The 16,844-nt window shown below is 54.9% G+C and overlaps 1 protein-coding gene across 1 annotated transcript; it reads right to left on the reverse strand.

Moving 5' to 3' along the window:
- Positions 1–206: 206 nt before the first annotated feature.
- On the reverse strand, positions 207–12,493 carry NCLIV_055890 (conserved hypothetical protein; the record flags this gene model as incomplete). Its single annotated transcript, XM_003885143.1, has 13 exons — positions 207–269; positions 863–1,343; positions 2,557–2,747; positions 3,336–3,557; positions 4,191–4,543; positions 5,106–5,466; positions 5,965–6,075; positions 6,758–6,871; positions 7,490–8,110; positions 8,804–9,080; positions 9,615–9,742; positions 10,650–11,005; positions 11,257–12,493. 13 exons carry the CDS (start codon positions 12,491–12,493, stop codon positions 207–209), a joined length of 4,515 nt encoding a protein of 1,504 aa, XP_003885192.1.
- Between the last annotated feature and the right edge of the window lie 4,351 nt (positions 12,494–16,844).

Consider the following 16,844-nt stretch of genomic DNA (forward strand, 5'->3'; position numbering starts at 1 on the left):
CTTGGCCTTCGTCGCGGAATCGGGCGCCCCCGAACACAAGTACCTCTTGTGCCTATGTCGAGCAGGGATGCCGATGCGAGCCTGGAAAAGACGTAAGGAAAGTGCAGACGGCCGCATTGGCAGCAAAAACATGAAAGTGCGAGTGGCCCATCCGACACAAAAACCGACACACGGAACTAGAGGAATCAAGTACAGAGAAAAGATACTCATGGAAGGCCGCCACCTTTGACGAGGCAGGGACCGACGAGCGCTTCGCCGCCGCAGAAGATCTAACAGAACAAACGCCTCTTCCGAGGTAATTACAAAGGACGCGACATCCGTTGTGTCTCTACACGCGAAGCAACTTTGTGTTTAGAGGGTAATCTACCGGCGCTGGGCACGGCACCTAGATCTCCACCTACACACCCTGGATCACGGCGCTCCTACCGACAAACGTACAGAGATATACGTGCGTGGACACGAGCGTCGGTCCAAAGGCACATCTGCCCAGAAGGGAACACGTCTGTGGCGTTTTGCGCTTACCCCAGATATCAGCATGTGCAGGCGCAAGTAAACGTGGGACCACAGTTGTGTGCTCCCATTACTAAGAATCATAAATATAAAACCACGAGGCACGCATCCCCCATCAGATAACAACTGAAGGGACTAGCTGTGCAAATCCACAACTGCAGCTTTTCACTGCTACTGCATAGGAGTCGGTGCACGTCCACTCATTCGTAGCGCAGACAGCGTTGCATCATCCGCAAAAGGGGCAACAGTGAGTTTGTCGTGTCGCTGGAATTCCTTCTTCTGGGAAGTGTGCGCTAAAAACACACGGTGGATTGACTGCTTGTGGCATTACAGCCTCATCAGATATTCTCACCAGAAGCTTTGTAAGAAGTTGTCCATTCCTGTCGGTGCTCTCCTCTTTCTCTCTGGGCGCGTCAGACTCCTTCCGGTGCCAGTCGGCGAGAGAGAGGAAAACGAGACGGTTCCATCCTCTCCGGCGAAGAGCTTCAGGCAGATCGCCGACGTCAAAGAAGAGAAAGCGGGCCGCGAGACGGAAGTCGTCCTCCTCTTCATTAAATTTCCGTGTCAGATACTCACTCAGAGTTTCTGAAGGCTCTTTGTCGGAAAAGTGCACGGGCCCCGTTCTCGCGCGCTTATCTCGTCGTTCCGTGACCGACGCCGGACACAACACCACACCAAGTTTCTCCTCCCTCTCATGAGGGAACGAAGACGCAGCAAAATCCGTGGATCGCGGAGACGAAGCTATCGATGGGTGACACGAAGGAAGATGAAGCGAGATAGCCAGCGGAAGGCCGTCGGCGTCCAGGGGCCACAGCGTGTGGGGAATTCCCAGCCTGAAGTGAGAGGCGAATCAACAGAGCCAGGAGGAGGAAAAGGCAAGGTGCAAAAAGGCGAATTCGCCCAAAACGACAATGTACAGTGGGGCACGTGAACGGCCGCAGACGCGAGAAGTGAATGGAGCAAGACAGCGAACCGTCCGCATCGACACAAATACGAGACATCGAAAGGAAGCAAAGCGACGGGCTTCGCAGGAGAGCGACAATGCCCGGGCCAATTCAAACAGACCACGGCGCACACATGACGCAAGTTCATGTGCAGAAAATTGCGTGAACGCGCCTCAGAGTGTTTAGTAATGGGGGCGGGGGTGCTACACGGTCAGTCGCCTTTTTAAAATCCTCCACTGTTGTCCTGTAACACCCAACAGGAACCGCGAGCACGGTAGATCTAACGCATCGGCGGCCACTACAGACACGCTTGAGCTCACGATCTTATTCATCAGATGCAGCGCACCGAGACACCGGACACTGTGGAACGTGAGAGAGAAAAAGGTGACGTGGAAGTTGACTGCTGACACACGTGAATGTCGCCAGTGACACCAGAGATACGAACGCCACTCTTAACAACGTGCACGTTTTATCCTAAGCGACGAGTGGCGTCAACCCTACTTAGCTGTGGGGAAAGAGAATTCCTTGGCGACATTCCAAGCACGAAATATATATATATATACATATATATACATATATATACATATATATATATATATATATACATATATATACATATATATATATATATATATATATATATATATATATATATGCGCACGCATGGACATAATTGCAGAAGCATAGAGACAATTACATACACAGAGAGATCGAGAGATATGCGTGATTCGGCTTCGGGATATTGGCCAAGAACTGACAGGCGAGTTGTGCACACACAACCTTTATCACAACTTATTTTCGAATTCGCTGCGAGACTGGGGTGGTGACAGCTGGGTACGGATAGCGGGCGTGTAGGCGCTCAGCTCTCGAGGGTCCGTCAGAAGCAAGTCGGTCCAGTGTTTTCTATTTTTTGGTGAAAGCGCGCAGATTCCCTGAGATGTCTGTTGCTCTTTCGCGGAGACCCAAATCGGCGTGCTGAGAAGTCTGGAATGTCGCAAACGGCAGGGGGCCTTGCGATCGACCCGTGTGAAACAGCTGGGTTTTTCTGCAGCGTTTTCTGAGTGCATCTTTCCCGTTTGCCTTTCCGAAAGACCAGGCTTACTCATGCAACCTGCTGCTCACGTCGACAGCCGCGGCCTCGCACGCCTCCTTGAACGGCAACAGGAGCTTCTCAATTTGGTGTCTAGACACCCGACACACTTGCGACAGGGGATTGCTACCCCGCTCGCTGGCGAGACGCGAGACGCGCCAGCGGAGAGCCTCGTCGCCCTCACAGCGCAGAATGTCCGTCACCTGGAGACGACAAACGGAGACATGCAAGAATCGCAAGACGCGGGAGCGACATCAGAGACACCCGAAGCAGATCCGCGAACGCGAGGCGCACTGCCGACCAGATCGCCACAAGTCGGGGACGGTTAGCCTCGACCCACACACGCGCATAGCGAGGCAGAGGATCAGTGCAATGCATGAGCGAGAACATATACATGGAGTAACATATATACATAGGATGTGGACGGAATGCGCCCACCCTATAAATCATTTTTATCATAAGTACGTATATATGTTGGGTATGAACTGTAGGTTTCCACATACGATGTTTCAAGCAGAGCCGCCTGCCGTTCTGGAACCGGGTTGGAGCTTGACCCCGCTATACAAATACCCCAGGTCGTCTCCGTAAACGGAAGCACATAAACACACGTGTATATTTGCATGCCTGTCTATCTGTCTATATCTACATACATCTCTCTATCTATATCTATCTATATCCATCGTCTACATCGATCTACATATATCCATCTATCTATTTATATCTATCTGCCTATCTATCTATAGACACATATCTATATCTTGTGAAGGGGCCTTGAGTTAAGACTAGCGTACCGTCCAGGCGGTGAGAGTCGCGAGTGCGTCGACGAGGACGAGGGAACTCCCTCGGGTGGTGATGTACTCGAGGAGGTTGTCAAACGCCGACGGATGCCGCCGGTGGAAACCGAGAAGTGTGAAGGATCCTAAGGCGTCGAGGAGAACGCCATGCGGGAGCATGCCTAGAATGGTTTCTCCGTCTGGCTGCCGAGGTCGTTTGTCCATGAGGACTCGGAAAACCTGAACCACGCACGCCGCGCAGACACGGAAAGCCAAAGCAAAGGCCATTGTGGGAGCGCAGAGGCCGGGGTCCGTTTCACAAAAACACAAAGCGCGTGTGTGTCCCTGAGGAGAGACGCGCACCCCTCTGTGAGACCGGGGCGCAGGGGCGGCGGGATGCAGAAGACAAGCAAAAAGCAATTCTTGTTTTCCGTCACGAACGCCTCGAAAGACGTTCCGCCAAGTGCCCGGGACACACGTGCGCCGTGCTGGGGACGAGCACAGTTACCCGGTTCGACACGGCAAGAATGTGGGGACGCCCGCGGGAGGGATGCGCGAAATCAAACGCTCCGTGTTTCCGAGAGAAGAGCACGCCTGCTCGAATCGACAACGCCTCCGTCACCTACGGAGCCTGAGGCAGGCCATGCGTTTTTCGGCGCCTGTTCTGTCGCCCGTCGCTTTCCCCGCACGTGTGTTATCGAAGAACTTGCCCGGACGGCGACAGCCCTCTTGCGTTGTCCTCTCGCCTCTCGAGCCCGCTCTCACTGCCGGTCTGGCCGCGGTGCGAACGGTTCCCTCTCCGCGTACCCTCCGCTCGCTTTCATTTCCAAGATCGCTCGCTGGTAAAGCCCCTCCCCCCCCAGGACTCCTTACAAGGCCGACTAAGTCCGGATGGACGTGCCCAGTTAGGCGAGCAGAGTTGGCCATCAGAAGAATGCCGGTTCGGACCCAGCGGAGCAGCCACGCGTGGCGCATGCGGTCTGCCGCGATTCTGTCTGCGAACGCGAGGAGGCCGAGGGACGGCGGAAGAAGCCCCGTTTGCTCGCAGAAAAACAGCGACGGCGGAAGACGCTGGGCATCCAAGCGTCCCGCATTTGGAGACCAGGAGGCGCGAACGGAAGTGTGCGAAACTGAGGACGAAGACTCGGACTCGCTCTCGACGAGTAGTTCGGTGAACGTCGGGTGCGAATGATCAACGTAGAACTCGGAGAGAAGGCGCCACGCTTCTGCCGGGAACGAAGAAGAACAGGCAACCAAAACGCCCGACATCACGGTGTGAACACGACTATACTCCTAGGCTCGCGAGATGTATCCTTCATGTGGCATTTATCCAAGACGTCTTTAGACGGGCTTGTCCTTGAACGTGAGGAGCGAAGAACCACGACTTTCTCCCGGGCAGTACAGAATAGCAAAAACCTAGCACTACTTAAATGAGTTATATATAATACCGGGATCCGGTAAACAAAGACATTCAAGAGCTCAATCAGGAGTGCACTTGGTGATAAACGATTCCCTCCCTCAATCTATCTCGTGATACGACCTCTCCGGCCCTACGCCATCTGGAGGGGGGTGGAAATTGGATGTTTACGGACGTGGTTCTCGAGGTTCGAGGAACCTTCGTCACTCAGCGCGGTTAGAGCTGGCCACATCAGAAACGAACACTATGTCGTGTTTCCCCCGCTCTGTTTATGTTTTGCCCCTCCTTTGGCTTCTTCCGCTTTTCGCTCCCACGACGAAAGAAAAACAAACGGCTAAAGAAGACAGAGCCTTGTCTTCGTGGACGCTTACCCGGGTCTGCCCAAGAACAAGATCGAAATGCAGTCGCGACATTGACCAAGGTTTGTAGCTCGAGCTGCTGTCCATACACCGTGTAACGTTCGCAGTTTGGTCTGGCGGCTTTCGTGCCCAGTGCTCCGGCTTTGCCCTCCCTTTCTTCGTCTTCGCTTTCTTCGTCTTCGCTTTCATCGTCTTCGCCCGCCTCGCCTTGGCACTTGTGTCTTCGCAGCACGGCCAAATGCAGACGCGCTGCCGACCGGAAAAAACGGAATTTGATGTCCTCCGGGATGTCCGCCATCTTGGACGCAACGTACAGGACCCGAGAGAGCAGCAGCTGGTTGCCGGTCTCCAGAAGGGCAGGCCGAGAGGCGATCTGCAGAGAAGCCAAATCGCAGAGGAGACAGGCAAAGGAAGACTGATCCCCACCAAACCCACAGTGGACGCTGAGAGAGGGGAGGGAGCGAAGCGACGCCGCAGCACGAAACCAGAAAAGACCGAAGCAGAAAACGAACACGCTGCAGGAAAGAAAAAGCGTCAGGACACGATGGCGCGGAGCTGCTCAGGAAAGACATCGCGCCAGAGCGAGACAAATGTCCGCGAATGCATGCTGAAGCCTGCAAACATCTATGTGTCAATCTCTCTATGTATCTATCCATCCATCTATGTATCTTTCTATATCTATGTATCTATCTATATATATGCATATACGGAACGCATCTACACATAACCGTGGGCACCTGCAAATAAACATAACCATAGGCAACTGCATCGCTTAGAAGACGCACGAGAGACCCGCGGCTTCCTCCACCAATGCACACAAACTGTGTGCACAGACGGTAAGACCAGACACTCGCGAGAGTACGTTTCGGACCTTGAGTTGACTCAGAAAAGGCAGCATTTCCTCCGGGTTCTTCGCGAGGCTGTGCAGGAAGGCGGCGTGGAGGAAACGAAGGATCTGGGGCGCCGACATTTTCTCCGGGCCCTGCATGCACGACACGTTTCGAGACTCAGAAACCAGTGTATGCCGCGTGGGGCTCGCGTTAAGGCCAGAGAAGAGGGCGTAAAAGAAACGTTCGACAGAACGAGACATTCTGTCAGACAGCGGGGGCGTGTCCAACGGAAAGCCACCCTTTCCCCCCTCAGGTACAGCGGTAGTGACGCGTGCCTCTCAGAACTGTGCCCTCCAAAATTCCTGCACACCGTGTGCCCACATGGTGCTCTTTGAGAGCGTTTTCAAAGGGCCAGAGTCCGTGGCAACTGCCTAGACAGAGACAGATGGATTCGACCAAAGCGAGAAGATCCTTCCGCATCAAAGGACCATCCGCGCTTCTTCCCCTGCTCTGTAGACACCACCGTGTGCCTCTGAGCCGAGGGGCAACAAGAACAGGCCACGTGCAGCCGGTTCACCCCCTCATCGATGAGAAAGTCATGAGCACCTGTATGCATCGTTAAACGTGAATACAGTCATGCATACACACACAGACATATATATATATATATATAGATATATATCTATGGATAGATGTGTATGCATGGATGATCGCGGTAGATGCATGCACGTTGACAGCTCGTCTGCTGGAGTCATACTGGGGACGCGAAGTCACCGTGCGAACGGACGACGGACGTTGGACAGCCCGAAATGTTTCGCGAACGTTTTTGCCTACATGCGCTTTCACAGCATTCCAGCAAATCGACCGAAGAGCACCAGCGAGGCGCCGCTGATGCGGGAACGAATGGATGTAGGTACCCGGAAGGCCTTCCGTCATGACGTGGAGAAGCTGAAAAAGCCACATGGAAAAGCGCCAGGCGGTGCGTGGACGCGTGCGAGCAAACGCAACCTGAGGCGGCCGAGCGGCCTCGTCAAGTCGTAGCGCCGAGCGATGCAGGCGGCACAGACCGGGGTTCAAAGAAGGAGACGCCCCACACAGAGCTCGGGACCAAGCCGCCCCCGGAGGACAAGAGCGCCCGCCCTCGACAGGCAGCGGGTTGCACGAGAAAAACGCGATTGGAGGAACCAAGAAGCGGGGCCTAAACATCGGTAAACATATGCGGGTACCTCTCGGGGCAACGAGCAGGCTCGAGGCGGAAACGGAGAAGAAACAGGGAAACAAGCAGCTCTTGAATGGACTTTCTTCACCAGGACGGCAAGCGGAGACGCCGAGGCGCGAGTGCCCGTTCTTCACACCAGCCCAGCAGCAAAACCACGCCAACGCTGTGCCGGCGAAACGAGCAAGAGCGCGCTGCGTTCTATGGCATCCCTGCGCGCGTTTTGCCGGCCTCTCAGGATCGCGTGAGAGCAATGTGAGCCTGGCAAAGCGAAGAGTGCCAGAAAATACGCAACGCGGTGTGCTGAGGCGCCGGCCGCAGTGCAGTCGCGAGACACAGTGAGAGCGTACATCGTCTAGGTTACTGCCGGACTGCTTTGGCTGTTGGAGGCGCGCCTTCAAGTGAGAGAAAACGTTTTCGTGGAGACTGAGCACGTGCCGATACCGCTCTTCTTGACGCCGCACTCGAGCGGCCTCGCTGCCCAGGAGCCGACAGTCGTTCCAAATCTTCTTGCGTCTCCCGCCTATTTCTTCTGACCCAGGGCGGTCACTCCACGGAGACGAAGGCGGAGCAGACGCGGCAGGACGCGACGCTCCCCAGACTGTCTCCGCCTTTGCGGGATCCAGCTCCAGACTGCCTGACGCTTTGTCTGAGCCGAGAGGTCGAGAGGAGACTCCCGCCACTCCTTCGCGCCCTGTGTCTCCACGCCGCCTGTCTCCCGGATCTGTCTCGTCCTCTCTATCTCTTTCCCGTTCGCCGTTCTCGTCGTCTCGCTGGCCCTGGCAGTCGGCCGCAAGGTCTTTCCGGTCCCGCGGCGGTGCCTCCGAGATGCATGCCTGCAGGTCGCGATGCGAACCGTTGATCGCCTGCTGCTCCTTCGCGCGAATCAGTCTGCGCAACGCAGCTTGCCAGGAGGCGAGCAGCGACGTCGGGATTCTGCCCAGATGCTTCTGCACAAACCCGCCGATGTTCTGAAGCAGAGAACCGAAACGAATCAGAAGATGCTCGGGTTTCACAGGTTCAACACCGAAAACCGCGTCGCCACCTCGAACTGCAAGCAGTGAAGAGTCGAAGTGACGATGTTGCCACGGGACGCCACACATGCGATCTGATGATGCCAGCACGCGCAGTATATATATATATATATATAAGTATATGTATATAGTGGAACAGAAAGAATGAGACACAGGGAGAGCGCTGCAGAAGAGATCCGATCTTCAAGGAGGATTCGAAATCTACATGCATCAGTTCACGGTTTGCCCATCACCTTCTCTCTGGCAAATAACTTTCTTAAGCTACAAGCACGCCGGCACAGCCGACTGGGCGCCTGCGTAACTGCATGCGGAAGCCTACGCGTGTATACGCGCATGTGGCAACACGCAGCAAGATGTCAGAATGAAGCATATGCATGCAGTCTTACTACGGGATACAGTTTCGCGTGCCGGTACCCCCCCACGCATGTCTGCCCGCATATAGACAACCAACGGTACCTCCATACCTCCCGATATACATGTGGATATACATCATGTAAATACATACATATATATATATATATATATACACGCGTAGATACAGGTGTGGACCGCGCATGACTGTTTTTTTCTGGACTGCATTCGCAGCCGAGCTCTGCGTCGCTCGCACGCCAGTTCACAGGGGAGGCTCACGTGAAGCATCCGTTCTGCCAAGACGACATCAGCATCTGCAGCCTTGGTCAGAGCGACGAAGGCCTTGAGAGCAACGCTCCACGGACCGTCGCTTCTCGGTCCAGTTCTTGAGACGCCGCGGTTGGCCACTGCCTGCGCCGCCTCCTCTTCCGTCCCGAAATCGCCGCCCCTCCGCCACACGAAATCTTCCTCCAAAAGAAAGTCAGGGAGGTGCTCGCGGAGCTGACGCACCGGCGCTTCGTAGTCGACCAGTGCAAGGAGGCCGTCCAGCGTCCAGCTGTTGAAAACCACGGAGCAAACGAACCGCTCGAGTGAATACAGGAAGTCCGCAAGAATGCCCATCACGTGGATCGAGCACATAAACAGCCGATACACAGATATATGTATATATATATATATATATATGTATTGGCACATGGAGTTGAATAACACTGGCGGAAAGGAATGGAACTTTGCCGACTGCTGGAAGGTTCAGGGGGTGTAGAAGTGGAATGCATCTATAGACATAGACAAGGTGCACACGCTTCGACAGCATAAACGCTGTGACACGTAACCCGAGAGCTGCCGAACGAAAGAAGCCGCGAAGAGGAACGGAGCCTCCAGCGCGTAGGACAAAACGAGGTGGGTCATCAGGAGCGATCAGTCTGCCAACGTTATATACATATATCATTCATATATACAGAGCGACAGATATGTGTTCCTTAAAGAAAAATGAGTGCAAATACAAATATGGTTACACCTGTGTATGTTTGCGATACCGGCGCTGCCGCGTACACATGTTCACAGCCACCTGGCCAGCTCGAGAACAAACCTGAGAGAAGTGCTGGGAGAAAGACGAGAAAGGTTTTCTGGCGCCAGCAAAACCTCCAGAGCTTCCACGCAGGAGACGCGACACAGAGCCGCGTAGCGGCACATGCATGCGCACGTGGCAAGGTCGGACTGCAGACAAAACGCGCGGAGAGCGGACGGTTTCCAGCGAGAGAACAGAGAGGAGAGAAAAGGACGGGAAATGCGGTCAGGGCGTACGCCAGAGGGACACTGAGAAAATCAAGAACGGATGGAAGCGAGCTGCGGCTGAAGGCGCGGCGCCAGTGACGGAGACAGAGAGAACAAGGGGCGAAAAAATAGAGAAACGAACAGCGACGGAGGAGCGACGAACAAAGCAGCACGAAGCGATCCAAAAGGGAAGCGGGACAGCAGAAGAAAGGCCGGACAGGCGCCGGATCGCGAGACGGCAGGGAGCAGAAACGATGCGATCGCCAACCAGAAGAGACCAGGTGGCGAAAAAACGGGTGAGAGAAGAGGAAACCGGAAAACGGTTTCGTAACGCCCGGAGACAGAGTCCGTTATCCAACAACCTGGCGACAGCCAGGGATTCAGAAGACAAAGAAAAAAAACGAGAAGTAGCCGACACCTTGCACTGCATGCTTGAGTGTTATTCCCTCTGACGTCTTGGTTTTAAAACCCCAGTCTCGCTCCCAGTCCGTTTTCCCACCTCCACGCGTGCACAAAAACATGGAGGCCGCATATATGTTTACATATATGGTTCGTGAACACAGCTGTAGTCTACCAATTTTTGTGAGTATGTTCCTAGAACACGAGCGTCTCCAATCTGAACCGGTAGATATTACTTCCTATTGCCGTATGATCTGTATCCGTATACTGCTATATCCACATATATATATATATATATATATATATATATAAATTCAGATGTAATTCATATACATAGGTGTAGATATATATATATATATATATGTATTTATATGTACGTGTAGACGCTTTGTGAAAGGGAGCGGGGAATCGAAAAAGGTGTGGAGATCTCTTTGTCCTGTTTGCTGCACACCTCGGAAAGTCGGGAGCGGCCTTCGTTTTCTTTTCTGTCCATGAGAAACCGGAAAGAAAGGAGAAAGGCGAGTCGAAAGTGTCCCTGCAGTTGCAGCGTCGCGAGACTCCACAACAGGACGAGCAGGAGCTTGCCTTTTTCTCCGTCGTCCATGCCGCATTTGGGCACCCGTTCAAGTGCGTCCAAACGCGCGAAAGATGGCGTGGAGAAAGAAGACGAAAACAGATACCGCGAAAACTCGAAGAGCGTCTTGGCGGCGAAGGTGGAGAAGCTCGGCCGATGGAAATCAAAAGAAAGCGAGCTCTCCACTAGACTCCCTGCAACCGGCAGCGCACCGAGAGCCGAAGGGGACAGCGCTAAGAAGAGAGGCAAGCGAACGAGAGATTACTGTGGAACTCGAAACGCATGGCACGCGGGAATCAAAGGAATCCGACCTCTCCATACGACGCGCATGTCACACTGGGCTCTCGTTTCCCTTCACGCGTTCGCAAATCATGGCAGAAGGACACGGCTCCAACTCTGCACCAACCGAGAAGAAGAAACCACCATCCTCACCCTAAAAGGCGCGTGAGAGAAATGCGGCTAATCACGAGACAAAACCACTTACGCAAGATCTGCAGACGAAGCGAGAATGGGAGGGATGCGCCTGAGCTGTCCCGGCGCAGCGTGCTCGGAGTTCTCTCCAACTCAGTCAACGCATTTCTCTCATCCGCTTCAGCTTCACACCACGCCAAAGAGACTGGCAGTCTAGAAGCACTTGCCTGTGGGTGGACCAGCAAGGCAGACTGCCTCTCCTTCATTCTGCCTTTGCTCTCCTCCCATCCGTCCTCTCCGCGCTGCCCGCCGCTGCAGTCGTCTCCGGTATTGGAGTCCGCACGCGCGCGACTCGCGGCGGCATCGCCGTCGGCGCACTTTCTGTCGAAGTCGTTGACGAGAAGAATAAGACGCCGGACAAAAGGGGAAAACGATGGAGACAGAGGCTGGAGCGCTTGGACGCGTGCTTCAATGTCCTTTTTGAGAGGGAGAAGATCCCTTCTCTCTCGGAGTTTGGCGTCGCCGTCACGCAGCCTGTCTCCCCAGCTGTCTTCACCTTCCTCGCTATCCTCTTTCTCGTCCTTCTCGGCGTCGGGCTTGGCGTCGCTTTCACTGAGTGAGGCCGCTTCGCATTCTGTAGCAGTCCTGTCAGCGAATGGTAGGAGGGGCATGCTTCCGCGTCTCGCCTTTTGCTGTCCGACGCTCTTGTCTCTGGGCGTTGCCTCGTGCACATCCTTCGCCAGCTCTATCTTTACAGGCGTCTCCCGCCCTTCTTCGCCTTCCCGTGCGTCTCCTGTCTCCAAAACAGAGCCTATCGGCGACAGACGCGAGCCGAGCGTGAGGAGCTCGGAAAGCGACGGCGCGGGCGAGAGAAGAGGAGAAAAGAAAAAGGAAGCAGAGGGACGAGCAGAGCACGGGACGGGCGATGTGGACCTCCGAGAAGTCTTTTCGGTCCCTTGCTTTGAACTCGAAGACCCGCCCGCAGGAGAGGGCGACGCCGAGGCAGACGCGGGAGGCAGCAGGCAGGACGGCAAAGAAGGACGCCTCCAGGCACCGGCAGGGGGCCACGTGGGAGCACAAGGCGAGTCAGGAAACGGCGAAGATGCCAGGGAAGGAAGGACAGGAGAATGAGGAGGCGGCGGGTGAGGCGACAGCGGAGTAGGCGCTGCTGATGGCAACGGAGAAGACGAGGAAGGCGATGACGACGAGGATGGCGAAGATGACGCGGCAGAGCGCGGCCGAGGCGGAGAACGAGGGGCAGAAGGCGAGGCAGGTGACGAGCTCAAAGAGGACGGGGCGCACGGGGGCATTGTGGAATTTGCGAAGGGACCATCCATCACTTTCCCGATGGGGCTGTGAGCCCCGACTTCTCCCCGCACTGGGTTGTCCTTCACCTTTCCGTTTGCTGGTCTTGTTGGCAGCCACAAGTCACCTGGTTTCCGTCGCACACGCATTCGGCTTTTGCCCTCGCCTCTGGCTTCACTCGCCGTCATCGTCCCCTCGCCCCACGCCTCACCTTCCGAGTCCCCGCATCTCTCCTGGACTTCCTCAAGGAAAAATAGGGCATCTGATGGAGAAGACAGAGTATCCACACGCGGGCTGCCCCTGGTCTTATCTGTGGCCGCTCTTCCACTCTCTTCGGTGATCGTTGAGGAACAAGCAGGAGACGCCTGAGATCTCACATCGAGTTGTGGTGCATTCAACCCGTCTATAAACGGGGACGGAGACACACACTCTGCCGAGGAGGAAGGGGACGCAAAATGCCAGACACTCCTGGAGAGGGTGCGAACAACCCGATCCCGTGCTCCCTGCTCGACAACGGTCCGGCTCTCTCCTGCTGCAACTGACAAGCATCCGCTTCTCTCTGTCAGCCCGTCGAACGGAAACGAGAAGCGTGAGGGTTTGACTGTGTGAGAGGAAGAGCATCCCAAACCCCAACAGGATAGCGAGCGAAGCCTGCGCGGAACACACTGCACAGTCATGAGCCCCCGCCGATTGCACTTCGCAGGGAAGATCAAGAGGAGGACTGGAGACGACATGGCTGAGGTAGAAAAGAGGCAGAGACAGTGGAGAAGGGAAGACGCCAAGCATGGCGAGGGAGCGTGTGGCGTCCATTGAACGCAGATGGTGAAGGAGCGGGGCGCTAGAGGACGACCCGGAAACGAGATGGAAACGCGAATACGAGTGCAGACGAGCAAGAGGAAACGTCCAAAAATGGTGGGGGTTGAAAAGAAGGGACAGGAATACTGACGTAGACAGCTGCAGCAGCGCTAGGGCACATCAGAGGACGTTCACACACCGGGCGGAGACGAAGAAGACGAGCGGCATGCGGCCCTGGAGCTGCTCCTGGCGCGGGCTACCGCTTGTGCATCATCTTCCGTGCGGAACATGCACTGCATTGGCGCGTAAAACTGAATCATACACGAGAGGACGCCAAGCATGATGCGAGAGAGCGAGGTGGGCGACGAATGTGACCAGCGGGTTCGAGAGATGGGAACGAGGACAACGACGGACACCTGACAACTCTCGGCGAGGCGCGGCGAGAAAGGCAAGATCACTTCCTTTTTCTCTTCATCTTCAGTCCCGCTCCCGTATCTTTGGGTATTGTTGTCGATGCCAGAGACTAGAGACAGGGCCAGTCACCAGAGACAATTCGACCGGTCGAAGCGGTCCACAGTCGTTCGGATCCCTCCGCAAAAACAGAAGTCACCCACTCGCGAACGTCCTTCGCTTTTCGATGCCCTTCGACCTTGGCTGGGCCGTCAAAATGCAGACGGAAACGTTTCCCCATCTACATCGTACTTTGTGTTTTCGTCGCTGGAGCGGCAAGATCCGCGGGTCTTGACCCTGCCAGCGCGCATGCCGCATGTCGCAAGCAGCCAACTACTAGAGAGCCGCCGAGCGATATCGGCAAACTCAACGACCGCGGAGCTCCACGCAAACCTCGTCACACACATGTCTGTGAACCATCGCACTTTCTTGGTTCTCTCGGGTTAAACCGCGCAGAAGCGGAAAATACGACGGGGCAGGCTCCCTATATTCTCGCGCAAGCTTCTCCGGACGAGCATGCAGTCTGGCTCAGATCCCCGGTGGTAAGAGACTAGTGCTGATCTCACAGCTGCTAGGATCCAGCGCTGTTCAGTTGCTTGGCCTGCTGATGACAAAACAAATACCGGACGCAAGTGAAAATCCTGAACCGGCGCCGAGGGTGTGGAGCGTTCGTTCTCGGGTGGCTGTACACCGGGGTTCGGCGCTTCAGTCTGTCGATCGTCTTTGGTTTTTCGCAAGTTACGCAGCCCACCTTTTCGACAGCGTTGGGTTTCCCAGCGCACACTTCGCCAACTGTCCCGTAAGCTAGCATCGGGTTGAGCCGTGCTCTGTCACGAAACGAGGCTTTTGATGGACCACCAAAGGGCCAGTGTTGAAACCAAAAATGCGCCGTTTGCCTTGGAGCTTCCAACTCTGTTATGAGACAGAGATTTCACAGTAAATTCCACTTCACGCCACACATACGGTCCAAGGATAGGTCGCTGAAGACGCAGCCCGGCGCGTCAACATGCTTTATCGTGCAGCTGTGCTGGGAAAAGACTTCGAACGTGTGAATGAAGGAAGGCTTGCCCAGGAGGCGAATAGTGTCGCGAACTTATCAGCCATAGCATTCGTCTCGTAATTTGGCATGAGGGCTGCCAGCACGTATCCGTGGGGAGGTCTGACCTGCATATTGTGTAAGCATCGTGTTCAGGGAACAGGAGGGTGAACAAAGGGCTGAACGCGCCTGAAGCGAACCCGAGTGTCTCTGCGAAATCACAAGCCTCCTGAGAGGATACGAAAAAAAGATGAAAATGGCAACGCCCAGACGCCAGCAGGCCAGCGCTGAGGCGTATGTTTACGTTCGGCACGGCACAGCGGCTTGTACCACGACAAATCATGCGTGTGAGAGGCGTACGACCAAGTCGGTCGCTTCATAGAAGGCGATACCGCATTCTGAATCAGCTGATTAGGGTCGTGAAGGACGCGCAGCGTAAAGAGGAAGGAGGAATACTGGAGCGGTTGAGATCAAAAAAAAAAGAGGAGTGTACGGATCTATACCTTTGTTTCTTAAAAAAGTCCAAGCCTCGAGAGGCACAAAACTCCAGTACCAAGCTGTTGTTCCTCTTGTAGCTGTACACGTAAGACTTCGTGTCAATACAGTAGTTCTGTAGTTCTGTTCGAGTTCTAGGCATTGAGAAAAAGGCCTCAGCCTGGGGGGCGCACAGAGATGCGAAGGCAACGGGCTGGATTGTTCGTTACACCTTTTCCTACGCGTCTGAGTAGGACGCTTCCCACGTACGAATTGTTCCACTCCTCTTCCGCAGCTTCAAAGCGCCAGTGAACTCTCTAATATAGGGAATGCCTGCCTTCGCTGATACAATCGACACCAACGGTCTCTGTGTCTTGCGCACCGCGTTAGGACGCCGCAAACAGACTACGCGGATAATGTGAACAGTGAACATAGTCCCGATTAGACGTTTTGTGCCTAAATTCATCATCCATCGAAACAACGCTGTACGCGTCGGGCATCCACGCCGAGGCAGCCGACCCCAAGTACAGTGTGTTCGTGTTTATTTTATTAACACATCTGCAGTATAACAATGCCTTGGACGCAACTCGAGCAGCGTTACCGCTGTTCCGTCGTACGAGATACAACAGGCGGATATCAAGCAATGTTACGCACAAAAAAAGGGCCGTTCCCACAGAGCGGGCTGCTGACGAAGGTGAGAAGACCAACAATCTCGCCGTGCCGCCGACTTCCCCTGCGCTGTTGTCGTGTACTGGAGGGGAAACTAGACAAATGCAAAAGCTTTGCGTAGCCATCTCTCTTCCTGGCTGGTCACGCGCACGCCCCCGGAAATTGCAGAGTCGCTGCGGCGCCGTCTTCTCTCGCATTTCCACGAGTGTTATGCGCTCTCTCCCGACCTCTCAACACTGCAGTGTGTTGCCCGTACACCCGAGTTAGTTACCGCCTTTGCGGCATGAAGAAACACTATTTCCCGCTGCCAGCAATCGTCGATAGAGCCCACCTTTGCCACGCCTCTCGCATATCTATGGGGCGAACGGGCGAAGAGATGGAAGACACCATTTTCAATTCCGAGCCAAAAATACATGCACCTTATCTCGCTCGCCCGTTTCCGCGCGCTTACAACGTTTTCCTCTACCTCACATTTCCTAAAATGCGTCGCCATTTAGTTCAACTAACCCTTGACCAGCCTGTCGAATCCGAATGTGGTTGGAGTCTGCTCCTTCTCTCCGCACGTCGGCCTTCGCTCACCTGAAATGCAATGCGGCCCCGCAGTCCTCCCCCCTCCCTGCTTCATTTCTGCGTTCTCGCGGGTCGCCTCTCCTGATTCGCTTTCCCATCGCAGCTGCCGCCTGTCATCCACTGAAAACAGAGTTCGTATTTGTTGAGTCTCTTCCCCCCAGGCGCGTTTGCAGGCTGTCCCTAAAACCTAAACAAAACCGCAATGCTCTGCAGTCAGAACCTAACGCCGGACTCGTTTCACACTGTGACGCGGAAGTGCACCCAGTGGTCGGCGCCGCCTGTCTCGTATCCAACCTGTCACTATCTCCTTGGAGAGCCCTCGCGGCAGTCCGACCCGCTGCGCTGCCTTCTCTTCTGTTTCA

This window comes from Neospora caninum, chromosome XI, assembly GCF_000208865.1.
Source record: "Neospora caninum Liverpool complete genome, chromosome XI".
Taxonomy (NCBI): Eukaryota; Apicomplexa; class Conoidasida; order Eucoccidiorida; family Sarcocystidae; genus Neospora; species Neospora caninum.